The 22,962-nt window shown below is 38.7% G+C and overlaps 1 protein-coding gene across 2 annotated transcripts in view; it reads right to left on the bottom strand.

Moving 5' to 3' along the window:
- PALMD (palmdelphin) overlaps positions 1-22,962 on the bottom strand; it is a 69,789-nt gene that overhangs the window by 13,113 nt on the left and 33,714 nt on the right. For both annotated transcript variants that reach the window (XM_063298267.1, XM_063298268.1), the window contains 3 exons: positions 16,132-16,177; positions 10,975-11,055; positions 2,596-2,726 (listed from right to left, as the gene is read on the bottom strand). In XM_063298267.1, coding sequence (XP_063154337.1) covers positions 2,596-2,726; positions 10,975-11,055; positions 16,132-16,177 — 258 coding nt within the window. The remainder of the gene's footprint in view (positions 1-2,595; positions 2,727-10,974; positions 11,056-16,131; positions 16,178-22,962) is intronic.

Below are 22,962 nucleotides of genomic sequence, written 5' to 3' on the forward strand. Positions count from 1 at the left end.
TGGCTTCCAATGAATTTTCCTCTACAGAAGTTGTCAATAAAGTTTTTAATGAGACTACAGCTCAACATTTGCTGCTCTGTGCTCTTTGTTAATATTATAGAGTTTATTTGGATACTAAGTGTATATTTCAAATGCTTATTAACAGAATGTGGGAAGCCTATTACTATGGTTGTTGAGAGATCTGGGTTGATTATGAAGCATTTAAGGCACCTCAGAAATTCAGGAGACATTCAATCTATACTGACCAACTCTTAAATTTTGGTTAAAGAGATACTAGACAGTATATATATACACACACACACTCACACACACAAGGCATTTGTACATGCTTTTATGAAGATTTGTATTCTATAAATATGAACATAATCACTTTAGAATAGCAGCATTCATACTGAAATAGTGTGTTGTAACAAAGGGAAGTTCTAATATGTTGAAATAGTTCTGATAACTCAGTGTCTTTGTTTTCTATCATGATTAGCTAAATTAGAATTTTAAAAACATAAGCTATGTCCACTTTAGGTATCAAAGGGATATAGGAAGCTCCTTTCTGTTGAGTCATTGGTCCAAATAACTCAGTACTGCCTACTGTCTACATGGACACTGAAGTCGGTCTTCAAGATTTCAGACAGGACGCTAATATTATTGGGCAATCCTGGGGATTTAAATTTTATTCAAATCAGCAGTGTCTGTCATTCTGAAGTAATGATTTAGAAAACAGCAATGACTTCTCAACCATCTGAAAGATACTCAGAATCTGATCTCTTAAAATGAAGAGGTTATATTTAATAAAGAGCTTTATTACTGAATAACAGATTACAAATAGAAGCCCAAGCATTAGATTTTTAGGGAAGGCAATTCAGCATTAGATCATTGTCTGACATTTATTCATTTGACCAAGTACTATAGCAATTCTAAGGAAAATTTATTTGCAGCATTTATAAATTTAAGGAGTGCATTTGATTCTTTCCAACAGAGATAATCTATGGTTAATACTAGACAGATTTCCTATAGACAGGTGACTAATTCTCCTTGTTAAAGCTTTGTATAAGAATAGCCTTCTGCAGGTCACATGTGGTAGCTAAGGCCTCCTTGCAGATGTCATCCAGATGTCAAGGTGAGGATGCATTCCTGCTCCTACTTTGCTTAACATATATTTTAAAGACTTGTTATTCCAGCCAGAAGAGCACTCACCAACTCTGGGTAACAGGAAAATTTGTGTGTTGTTATATGCAGATAATGTTGTCCTATTACCACAAACCAGATTAGGGTTGAGGTACCTTTTAGATACATTTGCTGATTACTGTAAGGAAATTTTTTCAAATAAATTAAGGAAAATTCAAGACCCTGGTTTTGGAGGAAAAAAAGCCCTGTTTGTAGATGGGGTATCTATATCAGCCAGCAGAACAGATTAAAAGTTTTATTCATCTGGGAATACTGTTTTAAAAGACATGATCATGTTTTCCTACCATAGCTTTGTAGTCCAGCAAGCTGAACCCGTTTGCTCTGCCCTGCTTTGCTTTTTCTATTTTGGTGGTGGGAAGCTTGTTTCAGCTGTAATTCAGGTTTTTAATGTTCAGCAATTCCAGTTCCAATTCAGATTAAGGCAGCTTCTAAAGTGATAACTGATCTTCAGGAAAAGTTCCTGTGGGTTCTCTTAAATCTCTTAAGTTGTCTCAAATACTATTATCCTCAGGACTGGAAATCCCTTTAAAACTCAAGACTGGCTGTCTGCAGTAAAATATGGCTCCAAATATATGTTTAAAAAAGTGGAAGCAGGTTAGTACTTGAACTTTTGAATGATAGCTTCACCAGCTTTAGAACTACACAATTAAGAAAATTTCCCATGTTGGTTTGTTACTGGACTATTCTTTTTCAAAGGGGTTATAAAACTGCTTTCCTTCTCACTAAACCCCAAAGATTATGGGGCATCAGGAGACAATAGAAAAATCTAAATCATGCTGGTTGTTTTGGAACAGTGGCACCAGTTATAAATATGCCTGTCAGATGGTATTTATTTAAGTAATCTTAGCCAAAGTAAATACTGGATCACTTTTACTAAAGTTAGATCAAATGTCTTACCATCACATAGGTTGAAAGATAAATTTGATGGTATCTCTGCTGCACAAAGATTTGGCCCTTGCAATAGTAATAAGGTAGAGTTCAGGGAGTACATTCTATTAGTTCGTAATTTTTATGTGGGGGCTCATTCTGATCCGGCATGAATTAAAAATGGTATCAGGCAGATCTAATTTTGAGTATATAAAGGACTGTTGTGACAATCACATTTTTTGATGGTGACTATCAAACTTAAGTATGAAGCTAGTGAATTAGTTAGGATTGGTTGGATTTTTAATATTTTGTCAATAATTAACCAGTGTTTAACATTTACCATTTTTTTTCTGCATTGCCTAGTGTAATAACATTAGTAATCTTTATATTCTGATCTGTTTCACGCTGGGTCTCTTGACTGTAATAAAGTTACTATTACTATTAAATAGCTGGCCCCTAAATATTAATCCTCCTGTTAAAAATAAAACATTCTGATTCCAAAGGCTTATATTCATACACCAGTAAGGAGGAGGACGTATGTTGTACCTGAGGATATTTTGCTCCAGTTTATTAATTCGGTGTTGATCTTCTTGATGCTGGTTTTGCATTTCTTCTTGTTCTTCTGGAGTAAGTGTACTTAATCCATCCCAGAGCCATTTCTCACGCAGAGCTTTTTTCTGCACATATATTTAAAAATACTCATTAAGAATTTCCTCTATCACGCCTCTAGCACATACTGCCATCATAGCTAGATGTCAGTTCCACCTGAAGAATGAGTGAATAAATGGTATTATTTGTTATCATCATCAATGATGTCGCTCAGGTTCCATGAACTTGTTCGTTACATCCTTTCCTTTCCCCTTCCTCTTCTGATGGGGGAAACAGCTGGACAGACAATCTTGTTTCATTTGTATCATTTCCTTCCACTTTTGTGTGCTGGTAGTACACAAACTACCTGTGGGACGTTTCTGGGAAAAACTGATTAGTATTTTGTTTATCTTAAGAATGGAGCATGGCCAAGATGCCAGAACTTTTTTATGAATTCTTATATGAATAGCTCAATCAATTCCACTAAGTACAATGAAGTAACCTGCAAGGTAGAGTGGGAACCTGTGGATTGTCAGATCTTGCTGAACTACAAGTTTCAGGGGACTCAGCCAGCATAGCCAATGCTGGGAGATGCTAGATGCTGTGGGTCATCAAACTATGGGAAGTCACAGGTTCCCTCTCCTAATGCCTCATGCTGATCCATGCATTTGTAAGGGTCAAAGAATTTATGGGTGATAGCAAAGGAGGGAGACCGTATCATATTCCTTATCTTCTGATCATGGGCACTTCAAGAACATTACACCTGCATGAGCCCAAAATAATTATGCCAACAGCTGAGTGATGAGAACAGCAGCAAAATGAATCTGAAAGGAGGATGGGAAAATATAAATCAGAAAAATAATGAGAAAGAGTGTTTGGAGAAACAGGAAATGCATATTATGATATATGTCCCATACCTTACATCAACTATCCCTTGATGCTTTCCATGTGAACTGTCTCAACAGGAAATGTAGTGTGTTTGGGTTGGAGAATATTTGCTTGCTTGCTTTAACCATTCAGTCGTGTCCGACTCTTGGCGACTTTATGGACGAGAGCTCTCCATGCAGCCCTATCAAGCACGGCTTCTTTCAATCGCTGGATGTTCATCTTGGTATCTGTTTTGATGGTATCGAGCTCGATACCATCAAAACAGATACCAAGATGAACATCCAGCGATTGAAAGAAGCCGTGCTTGATAGGGCTGCATGGAGAGCTCTCGTCCATAAAGTCGCCAAGAGTCGGACACGACTGAATGGTTAAAGCAAGCAAGCAAATATTATAGAATATATAGATAATATATAGAATAGAAATCTCAGATTGCATTTATTTCATTCATGTGTAGGTGATTTCCCATGTACACATGGAAGCAGATGAGAAACACATATGTGTGAACTCTGTGTGTTATGCAATTCCATCTTAAATATCATGGCATCTTGCGGTATATTACATCAAAAAGGAGATACTAATACCGAGTGATACACTAAGACTTTCAGAATGACATGAATGGCAGAAGGCTACATTTGCCTTGTGCAGATCACATTCCATTCCATTTCATTCCTGTTACTGTTAGTAGTAGCATGAACTCCTGTCATTAAGACCTCATGCATGCTAGGGATGCATGCACTCCCCCAAGCTAGCCAGAAGCAAAGAATTCCTGTAATAGTTCTTCAGCAACCAATCATTCCATAAACTGAAATAAATCTTGCCTGGGGCTAGTCGTGTTTCTGGTGTTCTCTATTATATTTTAAAGAAATGTTTAAAGCATAAAGATCTTAAAAAGCCCCTTTTGAGACTCCACCGTCTGCTAAATTCTTTTATTACTGCTCAGCTATTTTATCCTTGGTTGGAAAATTTTATCTCTGGTTGGAAGAAGTGATAGGATAAAGGGGTGCCACAAATGGAGCTTCATAATTTTATAGGTTCGTTACTCATGTGGTGGAACTGATGGATCAGGGTTTCTCAAAGTGGATTCTGTGAAACTCAAAGATTCCTTGAGAATTTGATGGGGTTCTGTGAGAGGACCAAAAAAAAAAAAATCACCCATACAGGGCCAATTTTTTAATCACTAGAGCTTTGCCTCTTGATCAGGGGTTCTGGGATTTTTTTTTCAAACTAAAATTACTTTATCCCTTATATGCCTGCCCATATAAGGTGGAGTAGGATGCCTTCTTGAAGGTGTTGTACTTGCCAGACATTTGCTATGCAGCAGTCCAAGGAGGGCCTTTATTTATACTGGACCCTGATTATGGAATTTCCTTTCTGTCCATTTATGATTGATATTGAGTCTAGTTAACTTGCAGGATAAAATACCTCCTAGTTCACAAAAGCTTTGGGATAAATTTAAGCTGCTGTGTCAGTTAATATGCTTCTGTTCTTATTGTCTTGGTCTTTTCATGGTTTTAATTTTTATCATTTTGTGTGGTTCTAACTTCTGAACTTAGGGTGGCTTTCTTGCTGTGTTTTATGGGGTCTGCGCAGGGATTTCTTTTAATCCATTACATAATTGATGTGTTATTATTTTGTAAGCGTCTTGTCCTCAGTCCTGTGAAATGTCCTTTGGTGCTTAAGAGCTTTTGTTTGTTTGTCTTCAACCCAGTGTTTCTCAACCTTGGCAACTTTAAGATGTGTGGACTTCACCTTCCGGAATTCCCCAGCCAGCATGGCTAATAACACTAATAAAAGCAGTGTTTTGTTAGTGTTTTAACCACGAGAGGCTTAGATCATGGGCAGCTGGTGAGGCTTGCCTTTCCTGTAAGAACTGATTGGTCATTCCCTGCTTCTTGCCCTTCCCATCCATGCAGGAAAGGCAAGCCTCACTGGCTGGTCCCTGTGGACCAGTCTACAGTCCCTGCCCTTTCCTTTTAGAGATTATGCCCTCCTTACTGTTCCCCATGCTTTTGATATGGTCAATTGACTAATCAATAAAGTTATACTACTACTACTACTACTACTGTTCCCCATGCCTTTCCTTTGCTTTGCACAAATGAATGCCTTCACCCTTCTTCCTCACATTATCTCCTTGGGTCTTTTCTTTTTTCTCATCATGTTACCATTGTAGCTCTGATACTACAATAATAAAAGCAATAGGGAACAAGGTGTTCTAGTCTGTAACATATATTTGCAGATCAGTGGTACACATATGGCTCTGCAATATGCCAACATCTTCATGACTGACCTAGAGTTTCAACTCTTGACGCCACCTTTTTATTTAAGATTCATTGATGACATTTTCATTATGGACCCATGGAAATGAATCTCTCATCAAATCTGTTATCAACCTCCGTCTCAGTCTATCTCAGAACAAGTCCATTCCTTGATGTCATGGTAAAACTCACAATGGACACATAAATGCCACATTACGCAGGAAAGATCACTATGAATCTTACATGCTTCTGGCTTCCATCTAGAACACACCACCCAATCTGTTGTCTGTAGCCAGGCTTTAAACTACAGCCACATTTGTTCTGACCCACTTGGCAGAGATGCTCAACAGATGGAAATAAACCAGGCTTTTGGGAGACTGTGAACAACCCATCTAATGAGATCAATAGACAAATCAATACAGCCAAACTGATTCCCAAGAGGACCTATTAAAAGACAGATAAACAGGAATAGAACAACAGAACACCTCTGGTTGTCATCTACAGCTCAAACTGCTAAAATGTGTTATTAACAAGCTACAGCCCATACTGAACAATGACACTGTACTTTCTCAGGCACTGGGTGGCAGGACTATACTTACATGTAAACAACCACCCAACCTGAAGCAGATTCTCACAAGCAGCAAGAAACAACAGGACAATGATGCTAACATGGGAATCAGACCCTTTAACAACTTCACATTTACACACACCCCTTTAAACCAACAGCATCATCACAGGCCTCAACAACTTCACACATGAGATTAGACACACTTTCACATGCTCTTCCTCTAATGTGATATATGCCATCATCTGCCAGCAATGTTTCTCTGGATTTACATAAAATAAACAGGCCAAATTTGTATAAAAGGATTAATGGGCACAAATTTGACATCGGAGAACTCAAAACAAGGATAAAGTAATACTGAATCATTTCAACCCCCTAGAACACTTCATAGCTATTTTGGAAAAAAGGAAAAAAGAACTTTAACAACACAATTGAGTAAAAGATTGTAGAACTCACATACTATACATTGAAAGGTATCTTAGAAGATCTCACCAAACCCAATGGGTTTTTAACATACTACAATTGTTAATTGATAAATTGTTTGTAATCTCTCCCATACCTGCCTCTGCATAGCCACCATGTCTTCCCCTCCCTGCCCCCACTCATCTCAATTTAAATCCTAGATCAGTTTAGCCACTTCATGCATCTGAAATGAGCTATAGCTCATGAAAGCTTATGCCTTTCGATAAAATTTATTAGGACGAAAATGTGCTTTTAGACTCTTGATTTTTGCTACTATAGACTAAAAAAGCTCTCCTCCTCCAATTCAGAGGGACTCTGCTTCAATTTGGATATGTCTTGAATTTGTCTGAACCAAGTTGTTTTGGTTAGGGATTCTTCTGAATCTGATGTACACCCCTATCTTCTTGCAGGTACATGCCTCTGACTAGTGTACTACAATAGTTACAACAGTTGTAATTTCCTAGCAGTCTTGTTCTCCCCATTCCTGCCAAAGCTTTAGATTTGATGGGTTTCCCATTTTTAAAAAAGCACATACTGTATTTGTTAGGCAACTAAAAGAAGTGCTCTCCAAGCATCTGAACTGTCCTGAAGGGGTTAAGAAATGACTTCTGCCGTTGCATAGCAACCACAATTCCAGCTTCTTTTATTTTCTGATGGGGAGATGATAGCCATGAAGGGTGAAGCCTAAAAGTCCTGTGGAGCTGCCTAATCAGGGATGGAGAACTCAAGAGCTAGTCTGAAAATATTGGTTGCTTTACGTTTACATTGAAAGGTTCTCAGGTTATCCTTTTCTTGAAAATTATGTTGTAACTGAAAGCAACAGAGGTGATTTGTTCCTTGCAACCTTGATGCTTTCCCCCCAAATAACATCCTAAGTCAAGACTTGTTATGTCTCCCAGTTCCCCATATCCTCAAATCCTATGACAGACAGGATTAAAGCAGCATATATTGCCTTTATGTAGACCAGTGTTCCTCAACTGTGGCAACTTTAAAATGTGTGGACTTCAACCTTGCTGGCTGAGGAATTCTGGGAGTTGAAGTCCACACATCCTAAAGTTGCCATGGCTGAGGAACCCTGATGTAGACTGAGCTATTGATTGCACCTCCTCAATTAATGCTGCATTCACTATGGTGCTAGGGAGATTAATCTGCAACATGGAACATATTTTAATGTGTTGCAGACACATCTTCAAAGCAGCAGTCAGGAACCTAGCCATGAGATGCAATATCAGCAGGAGAGCTATGGCAACATTGTTTCCAGTTTTTCAACTTGTAACCAAAAGCTGACCTTTCTGTATTAGAACAGCTGTTCACTTAAACTCTGATTCTCTCAGTGATTCATTGGTTTCTAATTACATCTCTTACAAAGAAATGTCTGGCTGTTCTTTAATTACATTTTCTTGAAACAGTATAATAGAATTTCTCTGTACAATGAAAATTAAGATCATCATTATTATCAATAATATTTTAAATACTTATTGTTGGATTGGATAAAACTGGAAATTAATGAGTGATATAAATATAGAATTTTAAGCTTTATGTTAAAAAAATGTAATGCCATAATTCTATTTAATACAGAGCATACTTTGTGTTACTAAATCTGGTCTGGTCTACCTAGTGGGGCTGGCAACTGTAGGCCTTACCTTTCTGGATTTCTCCATGTCTATGAATACCTGAAATGAATCCTTGAGTTACAGCAATAAATCTATGAACTAGGATCCTGCAGAGTCAAGGTTCTAGATCACTTTGGGAGATCTATCTACCTACCTGCCTACCCTTTATAGTACAGGTGGTCCGTGTTTAATGACCGCTCATTAAACGATTGTTCGAACTTATGACAGCATTGAATGAGTGGTAGTTACGATTGGACCTCGTACTTATGGCTGTCGCAGCATCCCGCAGTCACATGATCTGATCATGATTTGTTACCTTGCCTGCCGGCTTCCCACAAGCAAAGTCAATGGGGAAGGTGGCAGGAAGTTGGAAGTTGTGGTCACATGAGGTCCTTACTTAACAACCCACATGGTCCTTGCTTAACCACAGCAACCAGGACTGCTGGAACTGCCATTGCTAAGTGGCATGGTCACGAGGCTTTTCGACTTACGACCGCATCGCTTAATGATGGAGTTTCCAATCCCAATTAGCATCATTAAATGAGGACTACCTGTACACATATCATGCTATACCATAGTTTGTTTATCCATGGTTTGCAGAACAAGCCACAATCATTTGTATGCTGCCTATATTTGTTCCAGTAGGTAGGATACAAATGACCATAATAAATTATAGTAAATAAATAAGTTAGTACGATTTAGACAACCAAGCCAAAACCAAATGAACCCTGCCATATCTTAGTACAGTGACTATGTATAGCTTGGGAACAGAGTCTGCTGCTTTGATGTGCCTCTTAGTGCAGTGAAGACTAGTGGCAGTCAACAACTGAAAGGAGCTCTGGAACATTAGCAATTTGATCCCCCAAACACTTGTGTGATGGGGCAGGCCCAGCAACCTGAGCAAGATCCATTAGCAACATTCCTTTGCTTGCCATAGATTTTTCCAGTGTGGGCAGGCTGGAAAAGTTGAGAAAGATCATTTCTGTGACTTTAACAATTCTCACATTTTGTAGCTGACTTTGACAACCAAATACTCTCACTTGTTCGGTGGGAAAGGCACAATTCATGATTCTGGCATGGTTTTGATTACTTCCAATAAATAAGCATTGTGGGATTTTAGGTTTGTTCAGTTTTTAATATGACATGAAATGTCAAGCTGTCCTTGATAAGCTGAGCCTGAGAACATGTCGTCATTTTTTCCTCTTCCCTTTTATTCATGTCAGGCTTGTCATTTGATTCATCTATAATTGAGATTCCATTCCAAGCAACTTGGCAGGTTTAACATCAGTGTAAAATCTGCAGATGACTCCCCAAGGTGTGGGAAGCAGGGTTAAAAACATCTTGTCTTTAGACCCATTAATATAATTGACTAAAGTTTCGCCAGATAACATCAGTTACTGTCTGAGGATTTTACCAGGACCTGAAGCTTTGTTGAATCTCACTCTTAGGGTATATTAAAAGAAGTGCCAGTTCCAGAGTGAACACACCCTGTTGGAAACACACACACAGCCATACTTTCTAAAGGAATTATTTCTGACAATGATCTCATCTGACATAACATGACCAAACAGCACAAGCCAATCATTTGCATGACTTCTAAAATCCTCTAAGCTTATTTAATGGAGTCTGCTTTTTTTAAACTGGTAAAGCTTGCAATGCATAGATAAATGTAAGGAAAACAAACCAACAAGCAAAATTTAAGCTGTAACCATTAAAGAAATATTGAGATCTGTGAATTAGATATTTTTAATTTGAGCTGTATGGATGATACAGTTTATTTAAATTGGGTTGGTTCACAAATATGTATTTCTTTTGTGCTGGAATGGCAGGCTGGAACAAAAGACCAATTTATAGGCATATTCATACAGCACAAATCTAACCATAGATTAGAGTTTCCCTCTAGACATGGAAGGCTGAATTCTCAGCTAGCAGCAGCTCCCAACTTCTTGGCCAGATGGACACATTTAGAATGTTGAGAACATATTGCCAACACTCATGGAAAATGGCTGTGAGGGTGGAGAATGGTCAGTTACAAGCCTGGACATACTAGAATACTATTTTGCTACAGCCTCCCTTTCTGCTTCTTTGTTATTTTGTTTTTCTGGACTGGGGCACAAACTTAAAATCCAAATACTGGTTTGGATACCTCCCAAATACCACCCATCAATTTTCTGTGATGTGTTTAGGGCCTAGAGGTATTCTTGTAAATAAAGTGTTGCTAAAGGCTGTTGCTTTGCAGCACATCAGCTTCTTTATATATATGGAGAAAATCTATCTACGTCAAAAATGATGGCACATAATCAATATATATATATATCATATTATATCATCATATCATATAGTTTCATATATCATATATCTATGAAATAAGACAGGAAGCCAAGTGGATGCATTATGCTGGGACCCTGAATGTGGAGGGTGACACCATGGAGCAGGCTGCCATAGGTAGAGTTTCGGTATTCTGTCCACTATCCCTCCATCACAAAATCTTGGTTTCTTCTGTTTTGACACCATGCATTTCTAAAGAAAAAATAAAATAAAAAGAACACCTTACCTTTAAATGGTGGTGCTTTAGCTTTTCTTCTTCTACTTTAAGGCGTCTCTGAGTAATTTCTTCCTGCAGCTTCCTCTTGTCCTGAAAATGACAAAGATGGGAGATGGTATGTGTAGTGGTATTTTTTTTTAAAGTCCGTATAGGATTCCAGTTGATTTGGATGCTTTATGTCTGCTATATGATTGCCATACAATACTGAAGCAAATCCTATTAAGCCATTTTAGATATATTAAAAATAGAGGGAGCCTAGTCTTCTTAAGGCTTCTGACTTGCTAGGTATTCATGCATTAATAGGATGTAACTGCAGTGCTTGTTAACAGATGGGATTAAAGGTAATTGCACTCATCTTTAGGAATTATTTAGTATGCTAAAAATTTGCAGGCAGTTGCTTAAATTCCTGGAAGTACCATCTTTATTGCCTTATTATCATGGGAGAGGGGGGCAGATAGAAGGCCCTCTGGCACTTACTTGCTGACTTGCTTGTAACCTAAGAATTGCATAACCACTAACTAACATGTCAATGAAGATTCTCGGTCATCTGGGTGGAATTGTCTGTAGGTTGAGTCATGGCAACTGGATTTCTTTTTTTTTTTTTTGGTAGAAACGTTTCGCTGCTTGTCCAAGCAGCTTCTTCAGTCTGGGCAAAGGTTGGTAAGGGGACCCCATATATGTCTTCCAGGGTGGCTGCATTGTCCCTACACCTGAATGGCTTGCTAATTGTGCAATGGAGGTGTGGATTGTCTTTGGGATGTCTTACTCCTGAATCCTTTGTTCATCCCCAAGTGGATTAAGAGTGGCCTTCCTGGTGGTCTTAATCTTCCTGGGGACTGATGAAAGAGCAGCATGAAAAATGGGAGACAGGTTGTATCTGAGGCCTCTACCTCTATTGAGGGAAAATCCTTCCCAACCTACAGACACTAACTAACATGTTTTGCTCCTAAGAGCCTCCAGCTGTTGTTGGCTGCACTGCTATTGCCCTGTAGAGGACAATCAGATTGTCCAAGGAAAGAAAGGACAAAGGAGGGCATGTTGAAAGAAGGAACAGCCCTCAAGTGAAGAAGAGAGAGCCAAAAGGAGTGGAAGTGATGTTGGTTTGCTTTACTTATGTTTTTTTTCAGAAGCTATGATGGCCTGTTTGCATATATAACCAAAGTTTACAAACCACAATTGCTGGGCTCATACATTCTAAAGTACATGATGGCTTAATGTGAAGTGCGAAGTCAGTCTTGGAATGGAGAGAGGCAGAGAGGAAAGGGGCATCAAATGAGTTTAAAAGGTGAAGAAAGCTTATGTCACATACTAATTTCAGATAGCCTACAGTTTTGATGGGAAGTCTGTTTTCACTCAAAGCATGAGAATATTGCTCATGAAAAGGAATTGGCAAAAGCCTTTTTACTGTACTTTGCTATGTCGCTCTCATCACAACTAAGGGCTGCCACATTTTTTCAATGTATGGACTGCAACTCCCAGAATTCCCCAGCCAGCATGCTGGCTGGGGAATTCTGGGACTTGTAATCCATCATCTTCAAGTTGCCAAGATTGAGAAACACTGAACTACAGAACCCTGCCACCCAGAAACAAACAAAATGGTTGCCATAAGTACAATTTGTAGTTGTGTGCTTAAAAAAAAAGGGTTCTGCATAGCACTGCTTAAACCAATAAGTGAGGGAGCCAAGATCAGGATACCTCCAAGTTTTGGGAGAACCATGAGCGTAATATTTATTTCCCCAGTTAGTAACTACAACTGTGAAATTAGAATAGCTATGGTAGACTCATGCTTTGACCAGCTTGTGATTTGAATAAGAAGAAACAAACTAAAGCTGAATCCAGATAAATGTGAAGAGGTGCTGACTGTTGATAAGTCGGTTTGACTGGAGGACATTTGATCTTCTGTGGCCCTAGAAGAGCATGCTCAGGCCAGAGTGGTCAGATGAGTGTGATGATAAGAGGTGCCTTCCATCAGTTGAGTTTAATTTATTTACTTTATTAATGTTTGATTGAATTTAGCAGCTTTGCTCCTTTCTGGCTAAGACTAAGCTGGCTTCTGTGATCCATGTGCTGGCTATCTGATACAGATCATTGCACTGCTCTTTATGTGGTGATGTTTTTGAAGGAGACTTGGAAACTAGTGAGCAAATTTCTGTTGGGTGTCTCCCACAGGGACTGTATCAGCTGCATTGGCTTCCAGGTCACATTCAAAGTGCTAATTTTAAGGTATAAATGATTCCTTTATGCCTTGAGTCCTGCCTATCTAAAGGAAACATTTCTGCAATATGTGTCAAGCCCCATGCAGCTGATATGTGATTGAGCAGCTGACAACACAGCTGATATGTGAAGTCAGTCTTGGAACAGAGAGGGGCAGAGATCAAGGCAGCTTTTGCTGCCTAAAGCAGAGGGCTATATAAACACCTTGATTCCCCCCTTGCTGTTTAATATACTGAAGTCAAGAAGGTTAGCAGTTTAATCTTCAAACTACTTTAAACAACCCTACCATTGTTGATAGGGTACAGTGCTGTCCAGGGGCAGGGTAAAAAAAAAGTCAAGATGGTGAACATGGCAGCAAGAGCATACCCCATCCCTTTGTATGTGTGTGCCAACACCGGCACATGTAGACCAGGGGCGGTGTTTTGATTGCACACTGCAGTCGGCATCTTGACTTTTTTTGACATCTCCTGCGTGGATGCTGCTGAAAGGGTAGCATCCTTCATCCCACGAGAGGCAGAAGTTGCTTTAGAGGGCATATACTTCCAAGATAGAGGAATGCAGTGAGGCAGCCCATGTATCTGCTGCCTTAGCCAGTTGTCTCCTTATCTCATGGTAGATCTGGCCAGAGGGAAAATTAATTAAGGTGAAGTTGATGGCATAGTTTTAATTACAAAGGGCTAGAAGGTGGGTGGGTTCTATTCCTAAATTCATATTAAAGCTCTCAAGAATATTCCTTGCAGGGGTAATACAGTAGAGTAAGTCTGTGTGCAAATGTATTTTTAAAGTTTGTTTACTAAACACACCTCTGTTGAGCAGTTTCGGGTAGTTCAGTTAACCCAGATTTTAAGAACATCTTGCTGTCAGTCTCTGAATTACACACTTTCCTTTCTTCCTGATGACACTATATAAACACCTTGAGAAAATCCAACCCTTAACTGAATGGGTCATCAGAATGAGTTTGTACTTTACAAGTGAACTTCCCAATTAACTTTTCCCGACTGAATGTACTCTATCGCTATGATATTGTAGTGAAACCCTGTTTTAACAGACAAACCAGGGAAAGGAGGTGCCTGCTATTCAGGAATGTCCATTAAATACAAACGTAGTTTATGCTCTTACACAAGGGACACAAATTACATCATTTGTTTCAACTTAGATAATTTTATGCAAATACTGTATTTTGCATCATTTGCATAAATGATATAAATTAAACCATTTGCACAATATCATTATGCAAATGATATAAATTGCAGAAGAAATTTGGTTTGCTGTATGCAAAGTCTCTTGTATCAAAGTCCACTGAACTGAGGTTTTATTTATATTTAGAAGCAGGGAACTTTGGATCTTCCTTTAATGTTTTTGAGTGAGGTTAGCTTCTTTTTGCTGTTGGTTATCAAATGATACACATTCTGTTGATTTCCAGGGTGCCTGAAGAAGAATTTCTTTCTATGCTTCAGATATTTCTTTTTAGAAATGCCATCCCAGAACATTTCACCTTCTCCTGGGAAACCTTTGGCCCAACTTCCCATACATCATAATACAAAATAAACACACATTCACCCAACTTCATTTCTTTTGATGACAGTTTGAACTGAATATGGATGGTGGTATACAAATAGCAATTAGAATGTCTACGATTATGTAATTCCTTTAGGTGCAAAATGTGTTTTATGAGAAAGCTGGATTTTTATACTATTTTATTGTGGATATGGAAAACTCTTTGGGCCACTGTTTACAAAGAGGCTATAGCAGACTTGCAAATGAGTTTGCAAAAGTTACTAGCCTGCCTACTTCATAACAATTTGCCTGGCTGCTCATTTTTAACTGAGCCTTTTAAGGCATGGTAGGTAGGAAGGAGATGGGAAGAACTCAGGTCTCTTTCATTTCTTTTTAAAGCTTTGTTGTCTTGCTATTTGGAACATTTTTTTTTATTCAGTGCAAACTACAAAAACATGTATCTGTATTTGGAAACCTGGCTAGAGAGGTAATAGTTACATCTGTTGATCAGTGAGAGGGCTTTTATACATGGATGGAGAACGAAAGGTTGATCTAAGAGTGGTTACCACCAAACTTTAAGATTTCTCCAGTTTCTGCCCCTTGGCTATATAAGTTTGGGAAGCATTGACAGCAATGAAACTACGCACAGAGTAAAAACTTTGGAAAACTTAGCTTATTTTGTTTTTTCTGAAGGATATTATGCCTCACCTGAAAAGTGTTCGCTTAGATCATGGTTATTATTGTGCTAGCAGACAGTTATAGCCCAGTCTTTACAGAACTGGCAAAGTCTGTAGGCCCAACTTGTCAAAGCATAGGACTGTGAGGGTCATATTAGGTCAAGTGAGAACCAGAAGACAACACATTTTGATGTACATTGTCTTCTCCTCTGTATCTTTTTCTAATTACAACCCCATTTTTGAGGAAGCTTTCCCACATGCTTAACATATATGATTGATTTTTAAGGAATAAAATCTCCTGACTATAGTATGAATTGACCTGACTTTCACTTACAATGCCCTTTAAACAACCACAACCACTTTGATGTTTTCCAGAATTATCAACAAGTACTCCTTCAGCTAAGCAGAAGACTTCCTACCCTGGTTATTTCAGTTCAAGCTATGAAATTGTTGAGCTCCATCTTTTTTCTAGATTTCTGTCCTGGTGTCCTTCAAATGCAAAGTTTGTTCAAAGAGTCACTCAGCCCCAATAACAGCATCGCAGATGCCTGATATAAAACATAGTGTGACTCCAGCATCTGTCACATTCTGTGTCAGCTCAGTTGCCCACTGTGAAGGCAGTTGGGGTACTGAATTGTACTGATCTTCAAAGCTGCTGGGGTAACCCAGTCTTGTCAAATAACAGAAAAAAAGGGCTTCTGAGAGTAGAAGAATACATTATAAGCCACACTGAGAATCAGAATGCATAATTTTCTTACATGTGTATGTTCTTACTTACTGTGATGGCCTGAAATCTCTCCTTCAGCAGTTCCTCTTCTTCCATTCTGGAAGTGAAACAAACACACAGGTTGCAAAAGCTACAAAGGAATAACAGACTCCTGTGTGGAAGAGGGTTCCCAGGCAGGTGCTTTGAGAAGTATAGATCTAATTCCACTGAGGAAGGAAGGTGCCTGACTTAGCTGGAGTGTCTCCGAAGAGAGAGCAAATCTGCGCATATAGACGTGTAACAGGGTGTGCTGGAGAGCCAAACGTCCAGAACGCTGGCATCAGTTGACTGACAAGTTTGAACGGCAGAGCAGAAGCCTTTTCCTTCTGCAGCAGCTGCCAATTCTTTGTTGTAATAATATGCACACTTTACATGCCACAGATTAACTATTCAATGCCCAAATATTTTCTGTCCTGTCCTCCAACCAGAAGACCAGTCATATTTGCCTGTGGAATTCCTTTTTGGTTTTTGTTTTAATTGACAAAATAGAAAACTTCCAGCATTTTTAACCCCTGCTTATCCTTTCAGGCTTCTTGAGAGGTCAGAAAAAGAAGGGTGAGCATTTCTGTAGCAGCCTGCAAGGGTTTAATGATGCCCAGCAGGGTCCCTACAAGGTAGAACTGTTCCCATGTTGTCAGAATGAAGACTTGAGGCTGAGAAAAAGTATGCTGAAAGTTACAGGGAAATTTGGACTAGAGTAGAACTCTTATTTAATTCCATCTTATCACAACAGTCTCAGGACTCATATACATACACCCAGAGAGATACTTCTTCTGTCCTCAAAGTAGGAGGAAGGGCTGTCTAAATTGAGGCTGGCAGAGGGCTGTTGAGGGTTGCAGTGGGCAGACACCTGACTACACAGAGCAGTTCTGCCATGCAGTGCAGTAGAGATTTCTGCCCATGTGCAAAGGGCATATGACCAGCCCTGGCACTACTACCATCACCACCATGAGCCCACTGCCACTGTGCAGCTGCACCTAGGGGGCCTGGTCCCTTAATTTTGTGTGTGTGTGTGCACAAAGTAGAATATTAACCTCATGGAAGATTTCCACAATGTCAATATTCCCCCTACCCCCAAAATTGGCTGCCAGGTGGGGCTCGGTTTTCTCTGCTGGTCAAAGCTTGAATGGAAGAGTTGGGGTGGTTCTGCAGGTTGCAGGCTTCCCTTAGGCTCCTCCTCCATGTGACCTAGAATGCTTGCCTAGAGGAAGACAAATGAATACACTTGATGCTCAATCAAAGAGAATCGCTTGGTTCTCAGCAAGATAAGGTGCTACTGGAGGACATATCCTTGAGAAAAGGGAGCAGCCCATCTGAGCATCAGGGCAAAGAGGGTGTAGGGCCAAGCCTGTAGATGCTATATCAGAACTCCCCAATCTGACCCTTTCAGCCCTGTTGGATTAGAACTCTGATCAACCCTAACACTATAGATGCCCCTGGCATTATTCTTCTGCCTTTGTTTAAAAGCATTTTTTGAGGTCTGCAGTAACACTTGGGAGGCTGAGTCCAATAACCATGGTTTTCTTTCAACTGATTTCAGGCAGGCCAAGGCCATGCAAGTTAGGGATGGTGATATGATGACAAAACACCAAGTCAGAAACTGCTGCCAATTACTGTACTGCAGCAATTATCCTTTGACGTGTCTTTTGTTATTCCAGAAAAGCCCAACATAAGTTCTACTTTTTGAATAGTTTTCATTGGCTTTTGAAGTGGGAAGCTTTGGGAAGGTGCTTTGAAAATATTTTAGTTGATTTTTCCAATAAAAATGTTATGCTGGTCGACTTAATGCCATTTTACAGAAACAACTGTGTGGCATAAAGCAGTGCCACCCCATCACTATTTTTACCTCCCCAATACTTCCAGAACATTTTGAATTTGACCCAGGATCTCCTTTTCTGCTGATTGTGAAATACTGGGAACACGTAGAGTCAATCAATGCTTCCTTCAGCTGGACAACAGCAATTGCTTAGCCTAACTATCTCATTGGTAGTTGCTGTGAGAATGAAAAAGAACAGCAAAAATAAAATAAAATAAAATAAAATAAAATTGTGTGCCACCTTAAGTCCCTTGCCAGTAAGGCCAGTTTCAATGTCCCAATGAGAATAGAAAAGAATGAAAGTAATTTGCTCAAAACATACATCAACTCTGAGCGTTTTGGAAGGGTCATTTGACAAACCATTTCTTTTAAAGCTGCCAAGCAGGCTGGTGACCTTTGGGAGAGTGGGTGCTTTATGACTCCTCCTGCTAATGATTCCCAATCAAAGAGGAAAATCCAACAGATAGAAGAGATGGGCTCATTCTCCTTGAGCACAACTGGAAAAGCAGCTTAAGCTGAACTCAAAATCCAGAGCAGCAGCAGCATCAGTAACAGCAATCAGAGTGGCCACAGGGCAGGTATGTGGTCAAGGTCAGACAAGTCTATTGGTTGTAGGAACCTGCATGGGTAGGTTGTCACTATGCATCAGCCCAACAAGGCTAAGGAAGGGCAGCACTCACTGGGTGCAAGGCAGCAATAGCTGTGCTAATTGCTCTTTCTCCTATTCTAACGATGGCATGGCCAGTAGCTCTTGGTTTGGAGAGGGGCACCATTTTTGTGTGTCTACATTCAGGACCACCAGGGCTGCTGCCGCCACATCCATCTTCTTCTGGTAAGAAGGGCCACTTCCCATGTGGCTACTGTTCATAGGTAGCAGCCAAATACTGCTTTATGCCCTCTTCCTGAATTTGCAGCTTTCAAGGGAGATGATTTCCTGGAATTCCAGTCTTGCTATACTGTAAGTCAGTGTTTCTCAACCTTGGGAACTTTAAAATGTGTGGACTTCAGCTCCCAGAATTCCCCAGCCAGCATGGCTGACTGGGGAATTCTGGGAGTTGAAGTCCAAGCATCTTAAAGTTCCCAAGGTTGAGAAACACTGGTGTAAGTTCAAGTTTTGAAAACTGGTGCAAAATTCACTGGCACTAGTCTGGCTTCTGACACCTATAAGCCAGCCCTTCCCAATCCTCTAGATGTGTTGGAATTACAGGGCTTAGTATTCCCAGCCAGCACACCATAACAGCATTTTTTCTATAATGAAATTCGGAGCATGTATGAAGGATAAGCAGCCAATGATCTTCAGAGTGATATTGATGACTTAGGAGATTTTCATCTTCTGTAAATTACTGGGTGACTTTACCTATAAACCGAAAGGATGGTTTTTAAAAGTGAACAACAAAAACAAAAAAAGGTAAACAAATATTATTAATGCAAGGTATTATTGTATGGAACCTTACAATGCAGAAGACATTAATTAGAGAGGTTTTTTTAAAGTTAGAATTGGATGTTTGTCTCTTAAAACAAGGGTGAACTTTACAGCAAAGTCCAAAGTGGCTTTAAACTGCTGAGAAACCGAGCAAGTTCTTTCCTTTTCTTGTTTAAAGGACAAGCGTTCTAAAAATACACAGAGTGCTCACAAAGCAGGGGTTTGTTTTTCCAACCTTTTATTTTAAATCCCTGACAAAAGTGGAATGTGAATTATTTAAGACGTTATATGATATTGGGCATTGTTTCATAGCTTCAGTATTAGGTAAGCTTACCTTATGAATTGCTCAAGTACGCATGGGCGTGGGAACTGGTCAGCATCTTCTGTTTCTTCTATAAAGTGTACAGTGAGTGTAGCATGTGGCTCTTATACTTGAATTATAAGGAGAAATGAAGAGGGAAATATTTTCTCATCACTGTGTCTACATGACTGCAAAAAGTTTTCTCTGTTATCAGCTATAGCTGTTAGGCACAGAATGTCTAACCCCTTGTTTGAAGGATTCTCCTGAAAGCATTGTACTTTGGAAACCAGGATGACTAATTGGGTATTACATTACTGTTATAACAATATGCAGCAAATATGCCATTTCATCCTTGTGCATTTCTTTCCCAGATTTCAGACAAGATCGACTTAATGTCATATGATCTTTTAAATTATTTCAGTCTTTCGGGTCTTCCAGTTTCCAAGGTAGGTTAATAGCTTCTGACATCCTTCTAGCATTGCTGTCTTCTGCAGCTGTGTTTAGTTTGATTCTTATGCTAGGACAGTTTTAATCCATTATAGATGTTACTTTATTCATTTATTTGATTTATACCCTGCTTTTCTGTTCTGCTAAGCATTCCAGGCAGCTAACAAAATTAAAAGCAAAAACATATATGAAGAGTTTAAAAGAACTGATTTTAAATAACCAAAAAATAAATGCTAAAGCCATCTAACAAATAGCATTGTGGGGAAAGAGATAGGCCTTTAGATTGCCTAAACGTTGAGACAGTGGCGACAAAATGTATCTATCAAGGAAGTGCATTCCGTAGCTAGGGAGCAACTTTGCAGAAAGCCCTTTCTTATGTGTACAAAAAAGTTGGCTTCTGGCAGGGGAAACATCTGCAAGACAGCATCTTCTGCCAATACTGGAAAGTGGTCCCATAGATTATACTGATGTATGTCAAGATTTAATTTTATTTTGTGACTCATCCAGCAAAGTTTGGAAAAAGTTTATCGCTTATTATTTTTTTATTATTTTAGATGCAACATGAAAAATGTAAAGAAGCAAAGAAAAAGTAGAATGAGAAAAAGAAAAAAAAAACCCAATAGACTTGCATATACTTATCAAAACTAGTCTTACATATGCCATGCAATACATTCTTAAGAACTAAGGAAGTTTATTTAACAATAGAAAAAAATAAAAGTTTGAAATAAAAAAGAAAATAAACTATACAGCAGTATATCCATCCAAATCTCTAAGTAATTGTCCAGTTGGGACTCTCAGTATGTAATAAAACAGGAAGAGGGGGAAATTCTTCAGGCCATTGGTGGGGTATTAGTATCCTTCCAAACTTGTAGCATCATTTCTTATGATCATAAAAATATGCAATTCATTTTTTCATTGTCCTGTTAACTGCCAAACCATTGACATACACTGTAATGCAAATCAACATGAGTATCTACAAAACCCAATATTTTTCCGTAACAAACTTAAAATGTGAAATAACTTCAGTCTAACAGAGATAGATTATAGCACATGATAATATGAAATGAACCGATGCAACTTTTGGAGTACTGCATCTCCAGTAATAAGTAAACAAACAAACAAACAAACACTCTAATTCTAATTAGAACAGACCAGTTTCTTCCAAGATTACATGGATAAGTCTTGGCAACAGTACAGAAGTGGTTTGCCACTGCCTTTCTCCAGAATATGTTTGTCTGGATTCTCAGTTTAGCCTACAGACCTGGATTTTTCTCATTCAAGTACTATACTAATTAGGTCTGACCTTACTTAGCTTTTTCAAGACCAGTCAAGGCTGACTAGGCGCAGCCATGCTGCAACTCCACAAATAACAAAAAAATCATCTTCTAATCCTATGAATGAGTCTCATTGAATTAGACTCCACATTTTGTCCCAATTTGACAGAAAAATGATTGTTTTGCTATTTTCAAGTTTGGATTCTCCCATCATTGTTATCTAATTGGAGCTACTTTAAACGTCTTATAATTTCAAAAAGGTGATTCAAAAATGAAATCAATTTACAGCTTGTAGCTTCTGTTATTTTCTGAAGAATGTTTGACTGATATTCTCAACTAACAGGAGGTCACTCTACTGAAATGAAATTCTTTTCTCCAAACAAGGTTCATGAAATAACTTACAAAGAACTTTTCAGTAATGGCCACATTTGTCTGCTCTGTAACCTGATGCCTAAACTTTTGGCCTATTAAACAATGTGCCCAAACTGAAAAGCTGACATTTTATCTTTCAATTTTTTTTTGAAGTATTTGACCCCTTCTGTCTTATCTTCCCTAAGCCTTCTCTGAATGCATCTAAGATAAATAGCTGAATAATTTTGATTCCAACCAAAGTATTTTAATATGTTCAGTTTTTAAAACAACCACCCACAAAAGAATGTGGATTGGTCGGTAAAAGATTAGTAAGAAGATTATTTATTTGTGTCAACTTTCTTTTGTGACTCCATTATTGATTAAATAACAGATCAGTGTTGGCTCACCTACTTGATCTCCCTTGATCTCCCTTCTGTCCCTTGCTTTAATTCTGATAATTATAAACATTTAGCAAGATTGCTAGCAAAAAAAAAAATCAAATATTGTTTTTTTAAAAATGTGACCTTATTCTCTCTTTTGATACTTGTGGCAAACTGCTGTCACCATTGGCTGAGTGTAAGGTTCAATCTTTGATGGCCCATTCACAAAAATGTGTGAGAAGTAACCTTAGAATATATCATAAGATGTAGAAAGGGCATCAGCATTCTACTGGTTGGAAGACCATTAACAAAGGACAATAAAAATAGGCATCCAATAGATCAGGGATAGATATTAGATGCTGATGGCCACACTTGGTGAGTCAAGGGCCACAGCAGGCAGAGAGATAATCCAAAATGGATGGAGCCACATCTCATATATGACCAGATTAGGATTTTCCATTTTGCCCTTGTTTTATTGGGAGTTTAATACCCCTTGTGTTTGGGGGTTTTCTTGTTATTTATAATTGTATTGTGCTTACTTGTATATCCCCATGCACTATTTATTGTATTGGGACCACAGTATTTAAAGCTAGTTTGAGGAAAAGAAAAAAAGGTTTTTCTTCATACTATGGCCACTTATTTTTAAAGCAATTAGGATTCTGTGGGATTTATATCTACATAGTTTTCCACAAGATTGCCAGCAGAAGAATGTCACTTTCCCAAGTGTCTTCAGTTCCAAAAGTTCCTTAAATATTTGGTCCATTTAAACTTGTTGCTATTTAGAGTTTTTCCTTCAATCAATAGACTCCTTCTCACCATTTTGATTAGTCTTAGAGAGAACTGGATTTATG

The sequence above is a fragment of the Candoia aspera genome, chromosome 3, assembly GCF_035149785.1.
Source record: "Candoia aspera isolate rCanAsp1 chromosome 3, rCanAsp1.hap2, whole genome shotgun sequence".
Taxonomy (NCBI): domain Eukaryota; kingdom Metazoa; phylum Chordata; class Lepidosauria; order Squamata; family Boidae; genus Candoia; species Candoia aspera.